This window comes from Phaenicophaeus curvirostris, chromosome 1 (genome assembly GCF_032191515.1).
Source record: "Phaenicophaeus curvirostris isolate KB17595 chromosome 1, BPBGC_Pcur_1.0, whole genome shotgun sequence".
In the NCBI taxonomy this organism is placed as follows: domain Eukaryota; kingdom Metazoa; phylum Chordata; class Aves; order Cuculiformes; family Cuculidae; genus Phaenicophaeus; species Phaenicophaeus curvirostris.
In genome coordinates, this window is record NC_091392.1 from 128,525,356 (window position 1) to 128,543,220 (window position 17,865).

Here is a 17,865-nt window from a genome sequence, read left to right on the forward strand (position 1 = left end):
AGTGCATTTTACAGTTCATTTGCCTCTTGCCTCGCCCTGTCCTTGGCCTGCAGTTCACCTTTACAGCACAGGGAAGGGACCTACTTCTCACTTTCGTCTGCAACATTGAAATGGTTCCTGCCAAGCCAGAGTTTTTGTTCTGATCCTAGCTATGCAGCTTGCTTGCTAATTGACCTTTGGAAATCCACTTAACCTCTGCCTCTGATGTAAAAAGAAGGGTGCTGAGAGGCTTAATTAAGTGGTCCTAAAATGCTTTTAGAATCGCACTTGACTTCCACCTTTGCATAAGCGCAGCATGTTGGAGTAACAGTGCGACTGAGAGCATTATGAAAGTGGGATAGAACCAGTCAAAATCCAATTAGAAAAATACAAAGCTTTTCCTCATGTAGTATAACTTCTCCTGGCATCCCTATCCTAACTTCCCTAGCATCCCTTCTCCTATCAGCATCATTTTAATTTACTGGCACAGATGCCTCCCATCACAATTAAACAGAACAGAGACAGCAACTAAGGCTGCAGGAGATGGTGCAAAGCAGTGCTGAAAATGTATTTATTTTCTGAGTGAAAATCCTGCAGGTCCTTCCCTGCGGATGTGGGGAGACCAATGCATGGCTTTGCAACCATGTAAAACACAACAGGTTTGAAATAGGAAGCAGGACCAAGAGCTGCCTCCAGCTTCATGACATGAAATTTTAGTCTCAGACGTTCACAGGAAGACATGAGGGAGCTGTGCTGGGAAGTCAAACTTGCCCAATCTGAACTATGTGATAAGAGACTGACTCAGGCCTCCCGACCAGCCATACCATTTGTAAATCAATAGCCTGTTTCTCTTCATGGGTGCAGGCAAGAATTACCCCTTCACTGTGGTCTGAGAGAAAAAACATCCATACCCACTGTGTACTCTGCCACAAGGTGGACCAATGCTGACTACGCGGGCTACCACGGTGAGGAGCTTGACCTCTTCAAGGAGGCAGCCACTCCGATTTTCTGGAGCCCTGCACTGAGTGTGAAAATATTTCCTTTAAAGAGTGAGAGCAAAGAAATGTTGTAAGCGTGAAGCCAAGTCCCCCGAGAGCTGGGCACCTCGATGAAACAGGCATTGCAAATGCATTTCTGGCTGGGACTGGTGAAACTCTGGACCGCTGGTCCTGGGCGGAGGTGGAAGCCACCAGCTCTGGTCAGCAGTTTCCCTGTTTGGGAGGTGAGGGATTGCAGCTTAGCAAGGGCACCAGGCAGCAGCACACCCCATCAGGAGGCTCTTTCAGGAGGATCTGAACAGACTGCAAGTCCTGGCTTCCAGCAAGGCTGCTGCTGGAGTGCAGAGGGAAAGAAGGAAGGCTAAGGTAAAGCGGTCCCTATGCCTCAGTTTGTTTCCAGTTACCTTAAAGAATGAAGGACCAGCAGAGGAATACTGAAATTTTTTTAAAGCTGCACACAATAACAAAAAAGTCACGGCCAGGACAGTTTAAAGAGGAACCCATCAAAACCTGTATTGCTGACACCTTAATGTTTGCTTACAAGAGTCTCAGCTTATGTGTGGCAATGATGAAATGCCAACAGAGTACTCAAATGGATCCCCAGTACTCAAATGGATCCCCTTCTGCAGCAAAGACAGTTTAAGGGCTGGAAACCCTCAGGGCTGTTTCATTTCCAGGTAGTGCTTGCTGAGGGGATTGGTGGGTTGATGCTGTTCAAACAAGGAAAGAACAGATTCTTGCCCTGAAAGAAGGAAACGCTTGATGTCTGCAATGAGACTATTGGAATGCTGGGCAACAAGATGCTTCAGAGCTGTGCTCCTCCAGAAACACCAGGCTGGCAGACAGATACAAGACAGCTTCTCAGATGGGGAATTAGCCAGGACCTGGCAGTGACCGGTCAGGCAGAGGAGTCCAGGGGTGGTTCTGGCCAGTTCTGCTCATCTGAGCCCAGCGAACATACGAGGATGGGCTCTGGAGTAGATGTGTTGGGAATAAGATCAGCTCTTGAGCAAAGCCAGTGTTCTAGTGCAAAATCTGCATTTTTATTAAAGACTTATTTTGGAAGGCCCATTCAAAAATACATTGTGCTCAGTAAAAATTAACCATTTCCATGCTGATAATTAGGTTACCACAGGAATATTTTTTTTTCTCTTTTAGAATATTTACAGCAACAATAGAAATTGTACAGAAGTTAAGAATGGAATACATGCCCCAAAAAAATTTGGTAAGGTGTACCAACAACATAATACAAAGGGTTGTATACAAACACTTTACAAATGGTTTATTAACTTGCATGAAGTCATCCTTAAATATTCAACACATTTTAAAATCAATTTGTATTCCAGGATTTAAAAGGTTAACACCACATCACATCCCTTCCACAACAGAAAGCATGTTAGATTTAAAAGTTTGTGCGCTTTAGATTTCTAGTAGCTGTTAAAAAACATTGGGTAATCTTATCCATAAATTCAGAAGTTTTGAAAGCTACCTCCCCAGCCTGTTAATTTTGGAATAGTCTGTACTGGCAGATTGTGAAAAAAAATCATGTTTCTCTAAACCTTTTTCCTCCTTCCTTCTCCCAAATGACATGAATTCAGAATTCAGCATTACACAGTGGAGATCTAAGCAGTCCTGGAAGTCCTTAGCAGATTAACCAGATTTTAAAATGCCTGCATAGAATTTCCAACAGAAACATGGTTTCATGGAAGATTTTAGCTTATTGTTCCATATAAACCAAATATATAAGTCTTACTCCTTTTGATTAGATAGATCCTTCAGTAGTATGAGTCTAAGGTGTGCACTAGCCAAAAAAAAAAAAAAAAGTAAGAAGAAGTCAAACCAGTTACCTACACTTAAAAGTTCTGCCTTGTTACTAAACAGTTAAAAGCTCTGCCATTGGATTTACACATCAAGAGTTTACACAAAGAAGTTCATATCCTACAGGAAACTTGAATAGCGGCTTCCATCTTGTGCTATGAACATGCTTTAGCGTTGCTAACGGAAAGCTCTACAAAAGCAGTTACTTCACAACGCAGTTCTACACCTGTACAATTAAGATGCCACCTTGCATTTCTCAGAACGGATCCAGAGAAACAATGCCCTGTGAAAACAGAGACCTGGTGGTACAAAGCGCCTGGTAGGCAGCGTGTTTTGGTGGGGGCACAACGAGGTAAAGTATCTCACCCAGATGAAATGGAAAATTAAAATGAAGAAAATCCTGAGCAAGTGTAAGGATAGCTGTTTGAATAAAACAGCAAACAGGGTGGAGTAGTAGATAAGGCCTCTAACTCCCTGATAATCTGCACTAGAGAAACAACAAAGAACAAGGCAACTGCAATATTTGAGAACCGCAAGGGGAAGGGCAAGGGAAGACTGCAAAGCAGTGCAAAGGATGGCATTGGGGTCCTAGAGGGAGAGCTCAGATGGCTTGGAGGTTTCAGAAGTATATCAATCAGATGAAGGCCCATCAAGATTTTATTACTTGGTTGCTAACAGTACCTAGAGGAAGAATCGTTATATATGTCTCTTCAAAATTTGGAGTCAATAATAAGCTTGGAACAAACAAAACAAACCTCAAACACATTCTGCAAGAGAGAGGAGGTAGATTGACTTGCAGAGAAGACAAGTAGAGTCACTCTTAGCCAAAGTCACAAATTTTTGAATGGCTGGGCCACGTCTTGGAAGTCACTTTTGCCCAGCTGCATATTTTGAGATACATTCTAAAGGAGCCTGAGAAACAATCTGGTTTGGGGGAACGAAAGCACCCAAACATAGCAGGGCTGGTCCTCTCACATATGTCATGCATCTTCCTCTTCATTTTTCAAAGGCCAACTTTTGCACCAAAAAAATGGCTATACACACGGTAACAAATAAGCATCCGAGTAGAACTTGGAGCAAGTAAAATTCAGACCTAATCCACCTGATTTACCTATGCTGTCTCATGTTGTAGTTGTTAAGACAGCCCACAGAGAACAGATGACCTGCCACAGCTTTTCTCTTCCAATTGAAAGAGGATCTCCTATAAAATTTGCTTCACGATTGCAGAATGGAAACGTCTTGTTTCAGTACAGCATCTGAACCAAGCAATGCGCACCATCTCCACTTGCCTGATGAGCCTGAGCATTGATGCACTGCTGCTGTTTCACCCTTTGAAAAAGGCGCCAACATCTAGAACTTCCAAGCTGCGTTATATTAAAAGGGTGTACTCGAATCTCTCCCTTTTTAACAAAGGCCAGAAGTTAAATGGCTTTTTTTCCTCATTCACTACAAACCCAGTTAATGAATGGGTAACATCACGACACCATTAGTGAGGGCTGTGTAGGGAAAGGCACCTGTTCTTAAATGGTGTGCTGATTTGAAGGTCATTTAAAAATGGTTCAATAGGGCACATCACCTTTCCAATCTTCTGTGACATTGCTATCCTGTTTCAAATGGTGGGTCTACTGACAAGAACAACAGCCCAGATGCATGGTTTATGATATAACCCCATTAAGAGATGTATTCTGTGTGCTAGCTGGAATAGAAAAAAGAAACATTCATTGCCTCCCCACAACTTGCAGTAAATTATATACGTCTATCCTTTTCAAACTATTTGTGTTATTGGGATTCAAACAGTCTCCCAGCTCTACTCTGACAGTGTTCAACACAGAGAATTAATTCGATGCAGATATTTTTGAAGCATGCCTCACTACCATTATAAGACAACAAAGAACTGAAACAGGAATAAAACCACCCAACTCTTCTAGAGCATGGTTCCCCTCAAGAGTGGCTGGGGTTTGCCTTAGCTAAATAGATCAAAATAGTGCTTTCGGAGGTATACAATCTGTGTTCCCTTTCTCATATGGGAAGTTCCACGGGACTGAATTGTTAAGAAGTCATATCTAGGTGAACACAGGAGCTTACTCATCTAACAGTGACAGCAGCTTTTGAAGGAAAAAGAAAAATGAGTTGGTAAGTGGCTTTTTATATTAGTAAGAATCATCTGTTAAGAGACCTAACTGCAATGACAAAGAATGGCTAAAAGCCTATCACAGGACACTGCTTCTTGAAGAATCACTCCAGCTTTGCTTCCAGAAACAAGTAGATGTACTAGAGAGAAAGGCGACAAACCTAAGGACAGCCCGACAGTGTCTCAGACATCTGGAAGCTGAAGTTTGAAGCCTGCTTTAATATTGATCTAAAAGAGCAAGTATTCTGACACCAAGAGTGGTGTCAGAAACCACACATTTAGGTGGGTCTGACTTGGTGTCAGAAATCAAAGCTTGGGGTCAGTCCCAAGTCTGGTGGGATGGGGAGCATTTTAGGAAGAAGGGACCAAATCTGAGATTGCTGACATACTGCCAAGAACTCTGCCCAGTGCTCTGTGCTGGCAGCCTCTCAGAGGAGCAATGAATCTTGGGCTGTGATAAATGGGCAAAAAGTTTTAAATAGCTCTAAGGGACTGTTTGCTGTGGTCAGGCCTGTTGAAAAAAAATATATTGTTTTAGGTTAATACATTTACATGGCAGTTTAAAAGGACAGCTTAAACACATACACAGTTTCAGTTAAGATGAGCTTAAAGTGCTTCTTTTTCAGTTAACAAGAGCTCAAGAGCTATAGTAAAAACATACAGACAAGTTTAGGCAGCTTGAGTTCTGCAAAAGGACTATAATTCACCTCTGAAACTTAGTTTCTTTTCTATTCACATCATTAATGATGCCATCAGGCAGAACAGATTGCCAAAGAATAAAATTCAGGTTAACTACAATACTTAATACTAAGTAAATCTACAGAACATGTAGCACAAGACTCACAGATCAGTGAAGAGGAAAGCTCACACTTACAAAATCATTTGCTCTGTAATTCTCTTCCCCTTTATTGAGCCAGCAAATATCAGTCACTGTAAGACTCCTTTGGAAGTCTTGGCAAAATTACATTAGCAATATTCTAAATATTGGGAAGTTATACCAGGTTAAAAATACACAATTTATCCCAGCACCAGCTGGTTGAACTGCTGGAAGTTCATTCCAACAGTAGGAAGAAAATACTACATACATTCAACAATATTTAGTATTCAACTGAAATCTACCACGGTTTGTTCAACATGAGAAGAAAATTCAGTATGAAGTAGAAACAACTTTCCGTAAATATGGGCCACCAAATACTCGAACATTCCTTGATTCACCCTTGAAGCTTTGCTAGCTACATTAAACAGCTCTATGTACAGTCAGAGATTACTCTGATTTAACATAATGGGTACTGAGAGAAAGAATCCTTTGGAAACATTTTTGCTTGCTAGAAATTGGAACAGCCCAGTATCATCATCCCCAGCACAAAGCTCTTACCAGCAAGCTAAAAGCCTTTCAGAGGCAAAACGATACATATGCACAAAGAACAGAAAAGTCTAGTCTGAATGCTCCCTCGGAGCCATTCAAATAGTACTGCTTAGAGCCCCACTCTTGGACACTGCTTTTATGATGGATTTCAGTAGCGTTAGCTCATTTCAAAGCAGAGAACAGGACTAAACTAGCTGTGACCAGCTGGTGAATCCAAAAGGGACTGCTAAAATATGTTGCTAAACTCTGATAGTAATGACTAGTAAGTATCACAATGTCTTTTCCTGGATGCCCACTGAACCCATAAAAAACTGAATACCCTTTCATGTCTACTGTATTAATATATGCTATATATATGATATACCAACACAGTATATATCATATATATCTAGATATCATGTATCATATATATCTATAGAAAATCACATGCACATTTCTGGCAGGCAACTGACAAAGAAAAAATCATTATTTTGTAATTTTTCTAATTTACTAGACTTGACTTTTAGCCTGGGACAAAGCTGATGCAACATCCTTCCATAATGTATTTTCTGACAATGATTTTTAGAGTAGTGGTGCCAAATTCACTGCTGTTAGAACTTTGGTATGACTTGAGAAGTACTAAACATCATGTCCGGTTTGCATTGTTATCCAAGCAGGTAGTTCAGCTCTTGCTGCCTGGCTGCTTCTGCTAACTACATCTATGGCTAAATCATCAAATTTACATTCAGGTTGATCTCCTTTCAGAAAAAAACAATGTATTTGCAAGTACAAGTGTCTTATGAGGGCTGCATCTCGAAAACAAACTATGCTGCAGAGTAATGAGGGAGTTGGAACTACTGTGTTTAGAAAGGAAAGATTGTATTGTTCTGACACTACAGGCCTGACCTCCTCTTATTGCACAAAGTTTCAACTGGCTTAACTCTTTTGACTCTTACTGGCTCGCCTTTGACTTAGTTTAGCGGTAGCAACAGAGGAATCGGGTTGTGTATATGCTACACTCAACATTCACCAATGTAAAGGCAGTTTTAACAATGATGTATAGGAGACTGGAACCTAAGATCTAGTATTTTGCTGAGACTGGTAATTGAACCGTGTATGGGAATATATGGATAGAAAGATCTAAGGAGAAATTAAGCTGCATGGCAACCTTCTCCCTCAATATCCGAATATCAGATGTGTAGCTTTAAGTACATCCTGAAATATAATAAAAAGTGCAAGAGTAGTTTAAATTTAAATACAGTGTTTATCTTATTAGTTAATAGATAGCTAAACAAGATGTAAAATACACGTATGCATAAAAGCTTATACCATGATTTGCAGCGCCATGCTATGCGTAAGTGTCAAAGTTCTGCATTTCACTTGTAATTCATGCTATGCTTCTTTGGTTTTCACCCCTGTTATTAAGTGGAAGAAAGCACCTGCTTTAGCTTGTATTCATGGGGCACTTCATCTCTTCAGAGGAAACAAAAATTTGGTACTGGGGCTCTGTGCTCTTGATGCAGATCCAGAAATCCCATTAATATTACTAGGAAAGCGAAGGACACAGAGGAGAACACACCATGTTTAGATTTCTGTACAGTTCTGCAGTCTCTTACATTTAGCCAATAATTCCAACAAAATAGCCCATAATAAAGATTGAAATTGAATGTTGTCTTTTGTTTGTTACTAGTAATGACTATAATATTGGGCTCTCATAGCTGAGCGAGATTCATACTGTTACAGTCACTTTTATATCCACATTCAACTTCCTTTTATTAGAAGTATAATACTGCACTTTATATCACAAATGTATAAAAATATGGCAGATAGTGTCATAACAATACTTTTCTTTTAAATGAGTATATTTAAAAAACAGACAGTTATTTCACATTTATATATATATATTTATATATAGAATAAAATACTCCTGATGCAATATATAAATGTTACTGTTAGGTTTTTTATAGAAACTACTGTAGCTGTTGCACTGCTTCACAATGTTTCAAACAGCTCAAAATAACTTTACATTATAACATAAAAGATATGATTATAACAGTACGATATTAGGTCATCATAAATAAATATTACAAATCCTATCAAATATGGAAGTTTAAAAAACAAATGTAAGACATAGAATTTAACTTTAAACCCTTAAAAGGGATATACTTTTATCACATAAACCCCACTGTTTTAACTAGGCAGCAAAAAAAGTAGTAAGGGCATAGGTCTAGACATGGATGTTTTCACCCTTATAAGTGCCAATACATACCAGAAGTCTCCCAGCTTGCAGACAGAGATGTGCACTAAGCTGGAATGTAAATGAGAGAAAACGGCAATGCATTTTTCTCCCTGACCGGCACACTCTGCCTGGCATCCAGCAACATTTCTGATGACTGGTAATTCATAATTCAACTTGTTTTACTGTATAATCCCTGACTCTCACTGTGGTGCCAAACAGCGTAGCTCCACATGTACATATTGCACACCTTTATAAAGCTGAAAATGCGGTCTTACCATCACCACAACCACCACCGCTCCCTTACGCTGATCTCCACCTGAACTGGCCTATTTTCTAGAGTGCAATTACAAGGCTGTCTCTTTTAAATCATTCAGATTTGGCATTCGCGATCGGTTTGGTCTGTTATACGTGTGCCCGTTCTGTCCGCTCTTGGAAGGCAGCTGATCGGAGTAGGGGGGCCCATCACTCGCGCTCCTATTCACGGGGGAGACGTGCCAGGTAGGTTCCAGCTGGCTTGGTATCTGCAGCGTTGGCCTGCTTTTTGGCTGAGGCTCTTGCCGCACATTGCTGCTGCTGCTGCTGGAGCTTTGACTCATGGGGTGAATCCGTGCTTCAGGAAAAGAAGCTTTGGCTGGCTGACTTGGTAAAGGCTGGAAGCGAGGCTCAGCAGGGACCGGATGATTTGGAGTGGAGAGGTGTAAGAGTTTTCGGAGAGATTTTAACGGCTGGCTCTGAAAGACATGGGGAAAAGCATTTCACCTTCTGCGCTCCATCATATCAGTTAATAAAACTGATAGTCATACCCTAAATTGAACATCTTGAACTTCACAGAACTTCTTCACTTTGAGTTTCTATTGATTTGGAATGTTCCATTCCAAGCTATGACTACACACCTGAAAAAATGTCTTCTCATTACAATTCAATCTATTAGACACTTGAAAAGATGAAACCTTTTCTACATTAGAAAAAAATAAAGGGTCCCATTAATTATTTTGTTTCCTATGAAAATGGGAGGCATAGATAATTCTATTAACTGTCCATCTGTCACTACTCCCGCTACTAATTTTAGAACATCAGCCACATTTTATCAGGCACAGGTATCAGAAATACAAAGTTCCTAACTTTTTTTGTGAATATCAGTTGAGGATTAGAGAGAGTCTTGAGTAACCATCTGCACTGAAATAAGGACTGGCAGAATACAGCAGTTAGATATTTTGTTTGCTGGCAGCTAGGTGGGCGATAAGCTGCTGTAATCCCTCACAGTTTCTTCAACTGGTGAACAGGTTGAAGGAAAATGGAAACATGGGGTTATTGAAATGGATAGCAAGAACCTGAGGAAGCCTATGCACACGAAGGGGTATGAAAAGAGTCTCACTGAATTCCACAGCTCACAGAGCAACTTGCTTCTTCAAACACTGCAGCTGCAATGAACCTCCTTCTTCAACTTTCAATGATGTAGTGGCAACAGAGCGTGGCCCTGAAGCTCCCTCCCAAATCCTGCTGCCCAAAGTTGCGTTAGTGCAGTGCTGTGCTCTGAAAGCGTAGCCTGCTTAAACTGCAGTCTGTGCCAGTTCAACACAGCCATGACGTAATGTGGTCACGATGCTCTGGTGACCCCATCAAGTATCAAACTGTGTTGAGTAGGATTTTGACAAGTAACGCTCTCAGGGTGCACTATTCCTTGCAGAGCTAACTTGAGGGCTTTTCTACAGCGCTGCATAGCTACTATAGACAAGCAATGAAACCTTACTTGCTCCTAATACAAAATTTTGAAAGGCTCTGAGACTGAAGCAGGGACATTTAGTCTCTCTTCTCCTTGTCACTTATGTCAAGATTTTCAAAGAACTAAGCAGGACTGCAGGCACGTGTTTTTTTTTACATTCAGTGAGTGGGGAATGGGGAGGCTGGGGAACAATGCCAAATGCAGTTTTTCTATTCACCAGATAAAAAGCTGTCAAGATACCTCAGTGATTTTAAAACACAGGGAATGCATGATGCCACTTACATGAGGTTGTATTTCTGTCATCTTCTCAGGATGCCAATCCTTCTGCCTGCTGCTCTGGTGATTAGAAGAATGAATGGCTTTCTGTAATGCCAAGAGGTCCTGACCATCACTACTAGGCATCTGCAACAAAATATTTAATGCTGGTTTCCTAATATAATCTTAAGAATAGCTGTAAATCATTTCCCCCGCCCGTTAATTACAGAATGCAAGGAAAGCCCGTTACTGTAGCAGAATTACAGTGACCTTTCAATATTTTTGCCCACAGTAAGAGCAAGAGGCTGTGGTTATCATGCAGATTTGCTTACCCTTAGCCCTTAAAGCATTCGCATGCTGTTAGTGTTATTTGCTGTAAAAAGAGAGCATTAAAACAAGGCTTCAAAAAATAATAATAACAAAAAAAATTGTTGAGCCTCGTCTTCATTTAAAAAGCATTCCATACTGCAGTTAAGACCATGGATCAGTTCTATAAATTTTTTCCTGAGTGAAGCAAACAAAAATCTCTCTCAACTGGTGTTTGGCTGATTTTCCCATCACAAAACCAAGACTTTTTCCTTTCCCAATGTTTCTCCTCCACAAATATCCCAAACGAAAGTAAAAATTAAGATACTCCCTCTACCCCACAGCCACTTGGTTTTCAAAAAAGCTGAAAATCCAACAAAATATATGGCAGAAGAATAATGTAAATCTTTAGATCTAGTTTTATCTCATTTCAAGAATCCTAAGCAAAAAAGGACAGTTAAAGTTTAACTCATTTTTAATGCAAGCTGTCTTTTATCACGAACAATCAGGACAAACAAAAATACAGGAGAGGCACAAGCTAGAATTTAGTTTTCAGATATTCTGTCAGCAATATCTGACTAATTAAATTTCTATATAAATGGCCAGTTTGCATAAAAAATTTATTTCCAAGATAGCTATAAAGCAAACCAGGTTAATTTTTTCCTGACTGAAACAGAATGAGTGAGTTTAATTTTAAACATATAAAATTTCACAACCATTTTCCTCCCTTAGTCTCAGCCCCAGGGCTCATCCTCTCCGGAACTGTGTTATATTTTCAGTATATCAGATACTAAAAAAAATTTTTAGACACTATCTATTTTAACAGAACTGACAATTTCACTTAAATTTATTGAACTGGCCCAAGATACTTAACTGGCATGAAGAGGAAGTGAACCCATGAAAATAAAACACATGCTGCTGTAGTCAGTAAAACAAGTTTACTGGAGCGTTTTACAGTGCTACAGTACTTAAAAATTAATACCATGGGTAGAGTGACTACAGGAAGCTTTTTCAAAGAAGAACTATGCTTTAAATTATTCTTTGAATTAAAAAGAGGAAAGAGGGATTTCTTGATGCTTGGATTCTCCCCGTTGGTTGAGTCTGTCTGCAATATAAGACACAAAAACTAAATGCATAGTATTTCAACTCAAGAGATCTGTCCTGACTATAGCATTATGTTTCCTTTTTAAAAAATTCTGACAATATATAGTATGAATCCTATAACTTGCTTTGGGAAAATACAATCGTGATTGAACAAACAAAGAAATTCAAGGAACTCAAGGCATAAAAAGCATGTAAAAAGAGATGAGTATACCTATTCTTATTTCCATGTTCATTAGGAATGCAGAGTGCATTTCAAAGCCTTTTGGAAACAACTGATAGGGCTTGATGTTGACTTTACTGAGCTTTGGATCAAATTCTGTAATTCTGGCAATCATTTGTTACCTATGATAATGACCTAAGGTATTATGACATTTCTTTTTTTCATATAAATAAAATATCACAGATACATTAATAGCTTGGATTGGTTTCCAGAATGAGCAGTTGATAGCTACCTCCAGAAGAATTGGAAGTATTCTATTTTTAACTTGTAAATAGAGCCAGTTCTTCAAGACTAATTACTTCAGTTGTGACAAAAATATGCCTTCAGCAGCATCCCGTATAACTGCAAATGCCCTGGCTGTTTTATTTTAATTTCTGTAATACAACCAAAAACATACCGATGGATGCACAAACAATGAGCAGAACTATCAAGAATTAAAATTATAAGTGGGACTGCAGAGGGCACATATGCTGTGTCTAGCATTATTCTGCCTACCGAAAGAGAACTTCATAGTACAATATAATGATTATATGACTAGAGAGAACGATTGGTGCACTAAAAGAAGTGAGAGTTTTCAAACAGCTTTCTCAACTTCTAGATTCTGTCCAAGTTAGTGATAGACAGATTAAACTAATTAGCATAGCTCATTTAAGAACTTTATGGTCAGAATGTCCTGTTCGAAGTCAGTAAATGAAAAAGGGATTAAAGCATTCTAGGAGAAATGCTCACCTGCAACTGTTTTTTCCAAAGCAATTACTTTCTTCAGGCTCATAGCTTGCAATATGTGCCACAACCTGCAAAACTCAGGATCCTCTGAAAATCATGCCTATTGACAGACACTGTGCACAACCTTTGTGGATATCAAATTGGTGGCAGATGACAGAAAAAACTGTGACTCCAGCAATCCTCAAAACCTTTCTCTACATTATTAAAAGACTCCAAACAAGAAGAAAAGGAGAATAGATAAAAACAGCTCTGCAAAACCAATATTACAGAGAATTCCCATAGCAGGCAGTAACGATTATTATCCCATAAGGAACTGCACTTGGAGAACCCTCTGGAGAATGATTAACGGGAACAACTCTGCAGGAGGAAGTGTCAGGAATTCAGATCAGTTCCGGGCTATTAGAGATTTTGAGAATGATATTAGTAAAAAGATATTATTGATCCAACATCAGATTTCTTTTACGAGCCTTACGGTTGCCACTAGCAAAATGAGACTTGCCAGAGGATATCAGGAGGAAACAGGAGGTAGCTATGATGTGCTACTTAGTGTTGTGACAGTTCTCAGGTCTACTTTGTTATTTGCTGCAGAAAGTCTGTGTCAGAGTAAGTAAGCAGAATTTCATGCTTCTAGAATTCTGTAAGAATTATAAACCTCAGAAGAAAACCTGGGTAGTCACAATTAGATTTTTAATATGAATTCACAGGAAATATTATTCATGTAGTTGAAAAGCTAACATTCTAGTGCTGTTAACAGCTTTTACTACTTAAGTCAAACTTGATGCTGAACTGAAGGTAATAATTGTTGTTTGTGCCAGAAGATCCTAATGAACACCTCAATGTTTGTTAGGCAGGTGTACTCAAACAGCAGATGAAGAACAAAGAAGAGCATCTGAACCACACCTGCACACACATTGGTGGGCACAGCCTATCCCTAGATGCTGTCCCGTTAAACAACTGTAAAAAGAAATGAATAGAGGTTTGCCTGTGTCTGGTTGGGTCCAGCAATTAAGTTGATGTCAGCCAGTTTCTAGAGTTTTATCACTATCTTATTTCACTAATTTGTTCATCTTCTGGTGAGATACTGCCTCTAACTAGCCAACATAGTTTCCACTAAAACCTCTCTGTATCCCTCTTCTTAAGAGTAAAAAAAAATGGCAGTACAGATTACGTATAAATCTGTCCCTTCTTGTAATCAGTGACATTAATGATCAAGGTATTTGCAATTTAGATGTTTTGGAAAGTGCTGCATTTTGAGATGCAACACAATCCAATCCATATTTCCTTCACATAGTTCAATCTGGAAGTAGCTGAAATATCATTATAGGATGAGTGGTTCCTTGTCACCATGTCTGAATGCCTGGAATCAGAGTAGACTAGAACACAACAGTGCAGATGTAACACTTTTTTTTTTTTAAAACTGCATCACTGGAACCAACGGCCTTAAATGTGCTACCCTTTCATCCACCTTTCAGTATCAAATCATCCCAGAGTTATAATCTAGTAATTTTGTTTAGTTCTCTAATGTAAATGGTCATATTTGAACTGATAAACAGTTTGAATTCAGAAGGACAGGTAGATGCTACTGCTCTAAAACCTGCCCAGCAGAAAGGTAAGGCACATTTTTGAGTGCTAGTTACACCCATGCACACGTTCCACACAGTTCAAAGAAACTAGAAAAAAAAAAAAAGTCTGATAATCACCCCTCTCCCCCAATTTTCAACAGATCAACCCTCCACCGACACTCAGAGTCATGCCACCGCACTCTACGACAGCAGATATTTTGATTTAGTTACTGCTGTTTCCAGAACCGTGATTCGAGAATGAGATGAGAAGATGCTTAGACTACTTGAGCTCTTAGGGCGATTTTCAACAAAAAACTTTGTAAAATGTTAATATACCACTGCTCACTGATGAAAGAATATTCTTCCTCCCCAAAACTACAAGAAAATGTAAACATGTATAAAAGACACCGAAGGCTTTTACCAAATAACAACAGCTACAAACCATTCCCCCAGTAAAACATAAAGAGTGGTTAAGACATATCATCCTTATTCCTGCCACATATGCAGCAAGAAGATGGAGGCTGCTACCAAGACACTGACATGAAAAAAAATGGAAATTCTCATTTGTAACAGTTAGATCTCCTCCTAATGGATGTCTGAAATCATTCAAGCTCTGAGGACACACAGTAATGTATGTGCTACTCTTGGAACGGTACCACCATATCCTGCAAAAGAATTTGCTGCAATGTCAGCTTAAAACTTGCATGAAAACTAGCTCTCAAAGAATCCACATGAAAACAAAGGTGCACAGGACTTGTACGTGTAGAAATATTTGAAAAGGCAAATAAATAGACTCTGAACAGGGAAAGAATTTGATTATGTGAGTGAAGAGTGAATTTAAAAGAACAAGTAGATATATGTGGGCATGATCACAAATAATGCAAAGGTACCATATTAAACTCACATAACAAAACTGTACAGTTCAAAACAGATACACATATTTTCTTTTAGAAATACTCTATACTTACGGTTTGAGATTTCTTCTTTTTCTTCTTTATTGCCCTGAAAAAACCTTGCTTTTCTTTCTCCTTGAGCTGTTCTGAGTGACTGTTAAGGTTTTCAGGACTTTTCCTAAACATGAAATAAGTTATTGTAAGAGAGATTTTATTTTGATATTATGTAAATTCTGTGTTATAATGAGATCTTATGCCAAAGAATGCAAATTATTGGCTAAAGCAAAAGGATTCATAATATTTTAGCATTCGTTGGTTCAAGGGTTACTACACAAATACCAGATAACTAGTCTTATTAAATGGGACATGAGGAACACAGCGTTAGAGTAAAATGATTAGCTCAAACCAGTGAAGAGTTATTTAGGGAAAAGGAAAGTGTGCATGCCTTTTTTTTTTTTTTGAGCCAGAATTTAATATTCAAACTAAAATATCACACACAAGGTCTTTCAGAAAAATTAAAACTGTATATGAGAGAACATACAAGTGGTGATGAGGTACAAAAGCACAGGTCCAGTTTATCCATTGCTTGCTGGAGATCCAGGAGTTGCAAGGTTCACCAGAGAACCAATTTCATTCAAACTTCCTGACCTTTGCTGACACGGTTCCAAATTTATCACCAGGGAAGCAGGGGATCTACTGTTGTCCATTACAGCTTAAAAACTTTAGTTAGTTTGTTATGTGTGAGTGAGATACATAAAGATGATGACTCAAAAGTGGAACAGGTAACTTGCCTGAAGATTGAATTTCCACCTTTTAACTTGTCTACACAGCTGAATTAACTACAGCTGATAAATAACACGTTACTTTAAGTATACAGAATAAACTGTGTATGTAAAGTATTGGTATGGGGTAAACAGAGGGTTCACAAAGGACATTCATTTGACACAACTGAATGCAGTTCTAGTGCCTATTAAAATAGTTTGAAAATCAGAAATAGTACAAGAAAGCGTCACAGAAACAAGATAGAAAGGATGGTCTGCATTAACAGAGTCAGAGATTTCAATCTGTTTAGTGTGTTAAAAAACACAGCCAAACCAGCCCCAACTTTCCTTGATACCAGCGTGCACTTATCCAGGAATAACCTCCAGAATACTCAAACAATCTTGCAAGTAAGGGCAAAGACAGTAAGAACAAGTAGGTGGACAATGAACCCAGAAGTAATATTAAAAATAAGGCATTGATTTTAACAATGATAACCATTAACTACTGGAACAAATTCCTCAGTGAAGGAGTGGATTTCCCAGCTTTGACATATCAAATCAGGGCCCTCATACTCTTCAGGAAGATACACATTCATCAGGTACACTATCGGGCCTAGATCCCAGAGAATGTATGGTGTTTAATGGCAACTAACATTCAGAAAATTATACTGGGTGGTTTTTCAATCTTAAGTTGTATGAAAACAAAAATGAAATTATTCCATTGTCTTGATGGAAAACCGGAGGCAAAGCCACAGATGTAGGATGACAAACAGGAGCTGCTTTTCTTGGAGTAACTGTAATGTAGCAACACTTAGCTGTCTGCTGTAGTTATCTTTGGGTTCTAATTCTGGCTTTAAATGCTATGCTATCAGCTGGTGATTCAGCTGCTACTACATGCCAAGCTGACTTTTTTTTCCAAGCAAATGTACAAAACATAATTGGGGTAGGAATCAGTGGAGTCATCCTCCTTATTGATAAGAGTATCTCCACTCTGATAGGTGGTTTGATCAACTCCTCAATTTCTACACAAAAACACCTCAGGCTAAAAATGCTACCTGGTTCTAAATACAAATGCATGCAGTGTTGAAATGCTGCAATAAAGTGTAATTGTTGAGTAGGAGAGTGTGCTTAGAGGAAAGATTCATAGGCACAGACTATGGTGGAAATCCTCCTAATTTAGATTTTTTTAAATTCATGTCTGGATCCAAAAAACACATTCAGATTCTCAACAACACAGATTTAATGTGAAAATTACAAAGCTGAAAGTAGCTATAGGAGAAAAATCTTCAGTTTAGTACAACCATTAGATTTTTACCACATATTATAAATATACTGCACTGCTAAGGATTCCTGTTTCTGTCATGTCTCTGTATTTGGTACTCTTGTGTAACAGCAATAAGGCAGTCTTGTATTATTCACATAAACCACAAAGGAGAAAGTCCAAGAGTAAAGACTAGTGATAATTTTACAGATTCAGTCAACTCACAAGCCTGGCTTAACACAAACAAAACCCCTACTTAATTACTTAGTAGATGATGTTTACCTAATTTGTTAGAAAACCTGGAGGAAAGCATGCACTCCAGATACACTGCTTGTACTCTGGAAGTCACGTGAATGGGCTGAGAAGAGAATCTTCTGAGCCTTTCCCCAGAGGAGCTATTGTGAATCCACATCTGCAAACATTCCCCAGACCACGGCCCCAGTGCAAATTACCAACCCGGTGACTACATCGCCCACTGAGGAACTGGTCTCAGATCCTAGAGAAGTCCCAGTATCATTATTCTGCATTGTCTTTAACACTTTCC

The 17,865-nt window shown here is 39.0% G+C and overlaps 1 protein-coding gene across 2 annotated transcripts in view; it reads right to left on the reverse strand.

Moving 5' to 3' along the window:
• Positions 1 to 2,000: 2,000 nt before the first annotated feature.
• CDKL5 (cyclin dependent kinase like 5) overlaps positions 2,001 to 17,865 on the reverse strand; it is an 82,642-nt gene continuing 66,777 nt past the window's right edge. The window contains exons 14-17 of one of the 2 annotated variants that reach the window (XM_069874397.1): positions 15,375 to 15,477; positions 11,777 to 11,899; positions 10,516 to 10,635; positions 2,001 to 9,241 (exon numbers count right to left, since the gene is read on the reverse strand). In XM_069874397.1, coding sequence (XP_069730498.1) covers positions 8,855 to 9,241; positions 10,516 to 10,635; positions 11,777 to 11,899; positions 15,375 to 15,477 — 733 coding nt within the window. In that variant the 3' untranslated portion in view covers positions 2,001 to 8,854. The remainder of the gene's footprint in view (positions 9,242 to 10,515; positions 10,636 to 11,776; positions 11,900 to 15,374; positions 15,478 to 17,865) is intronic. The other variant, XM_069874407.1, reaches the window with a different exon arrangement.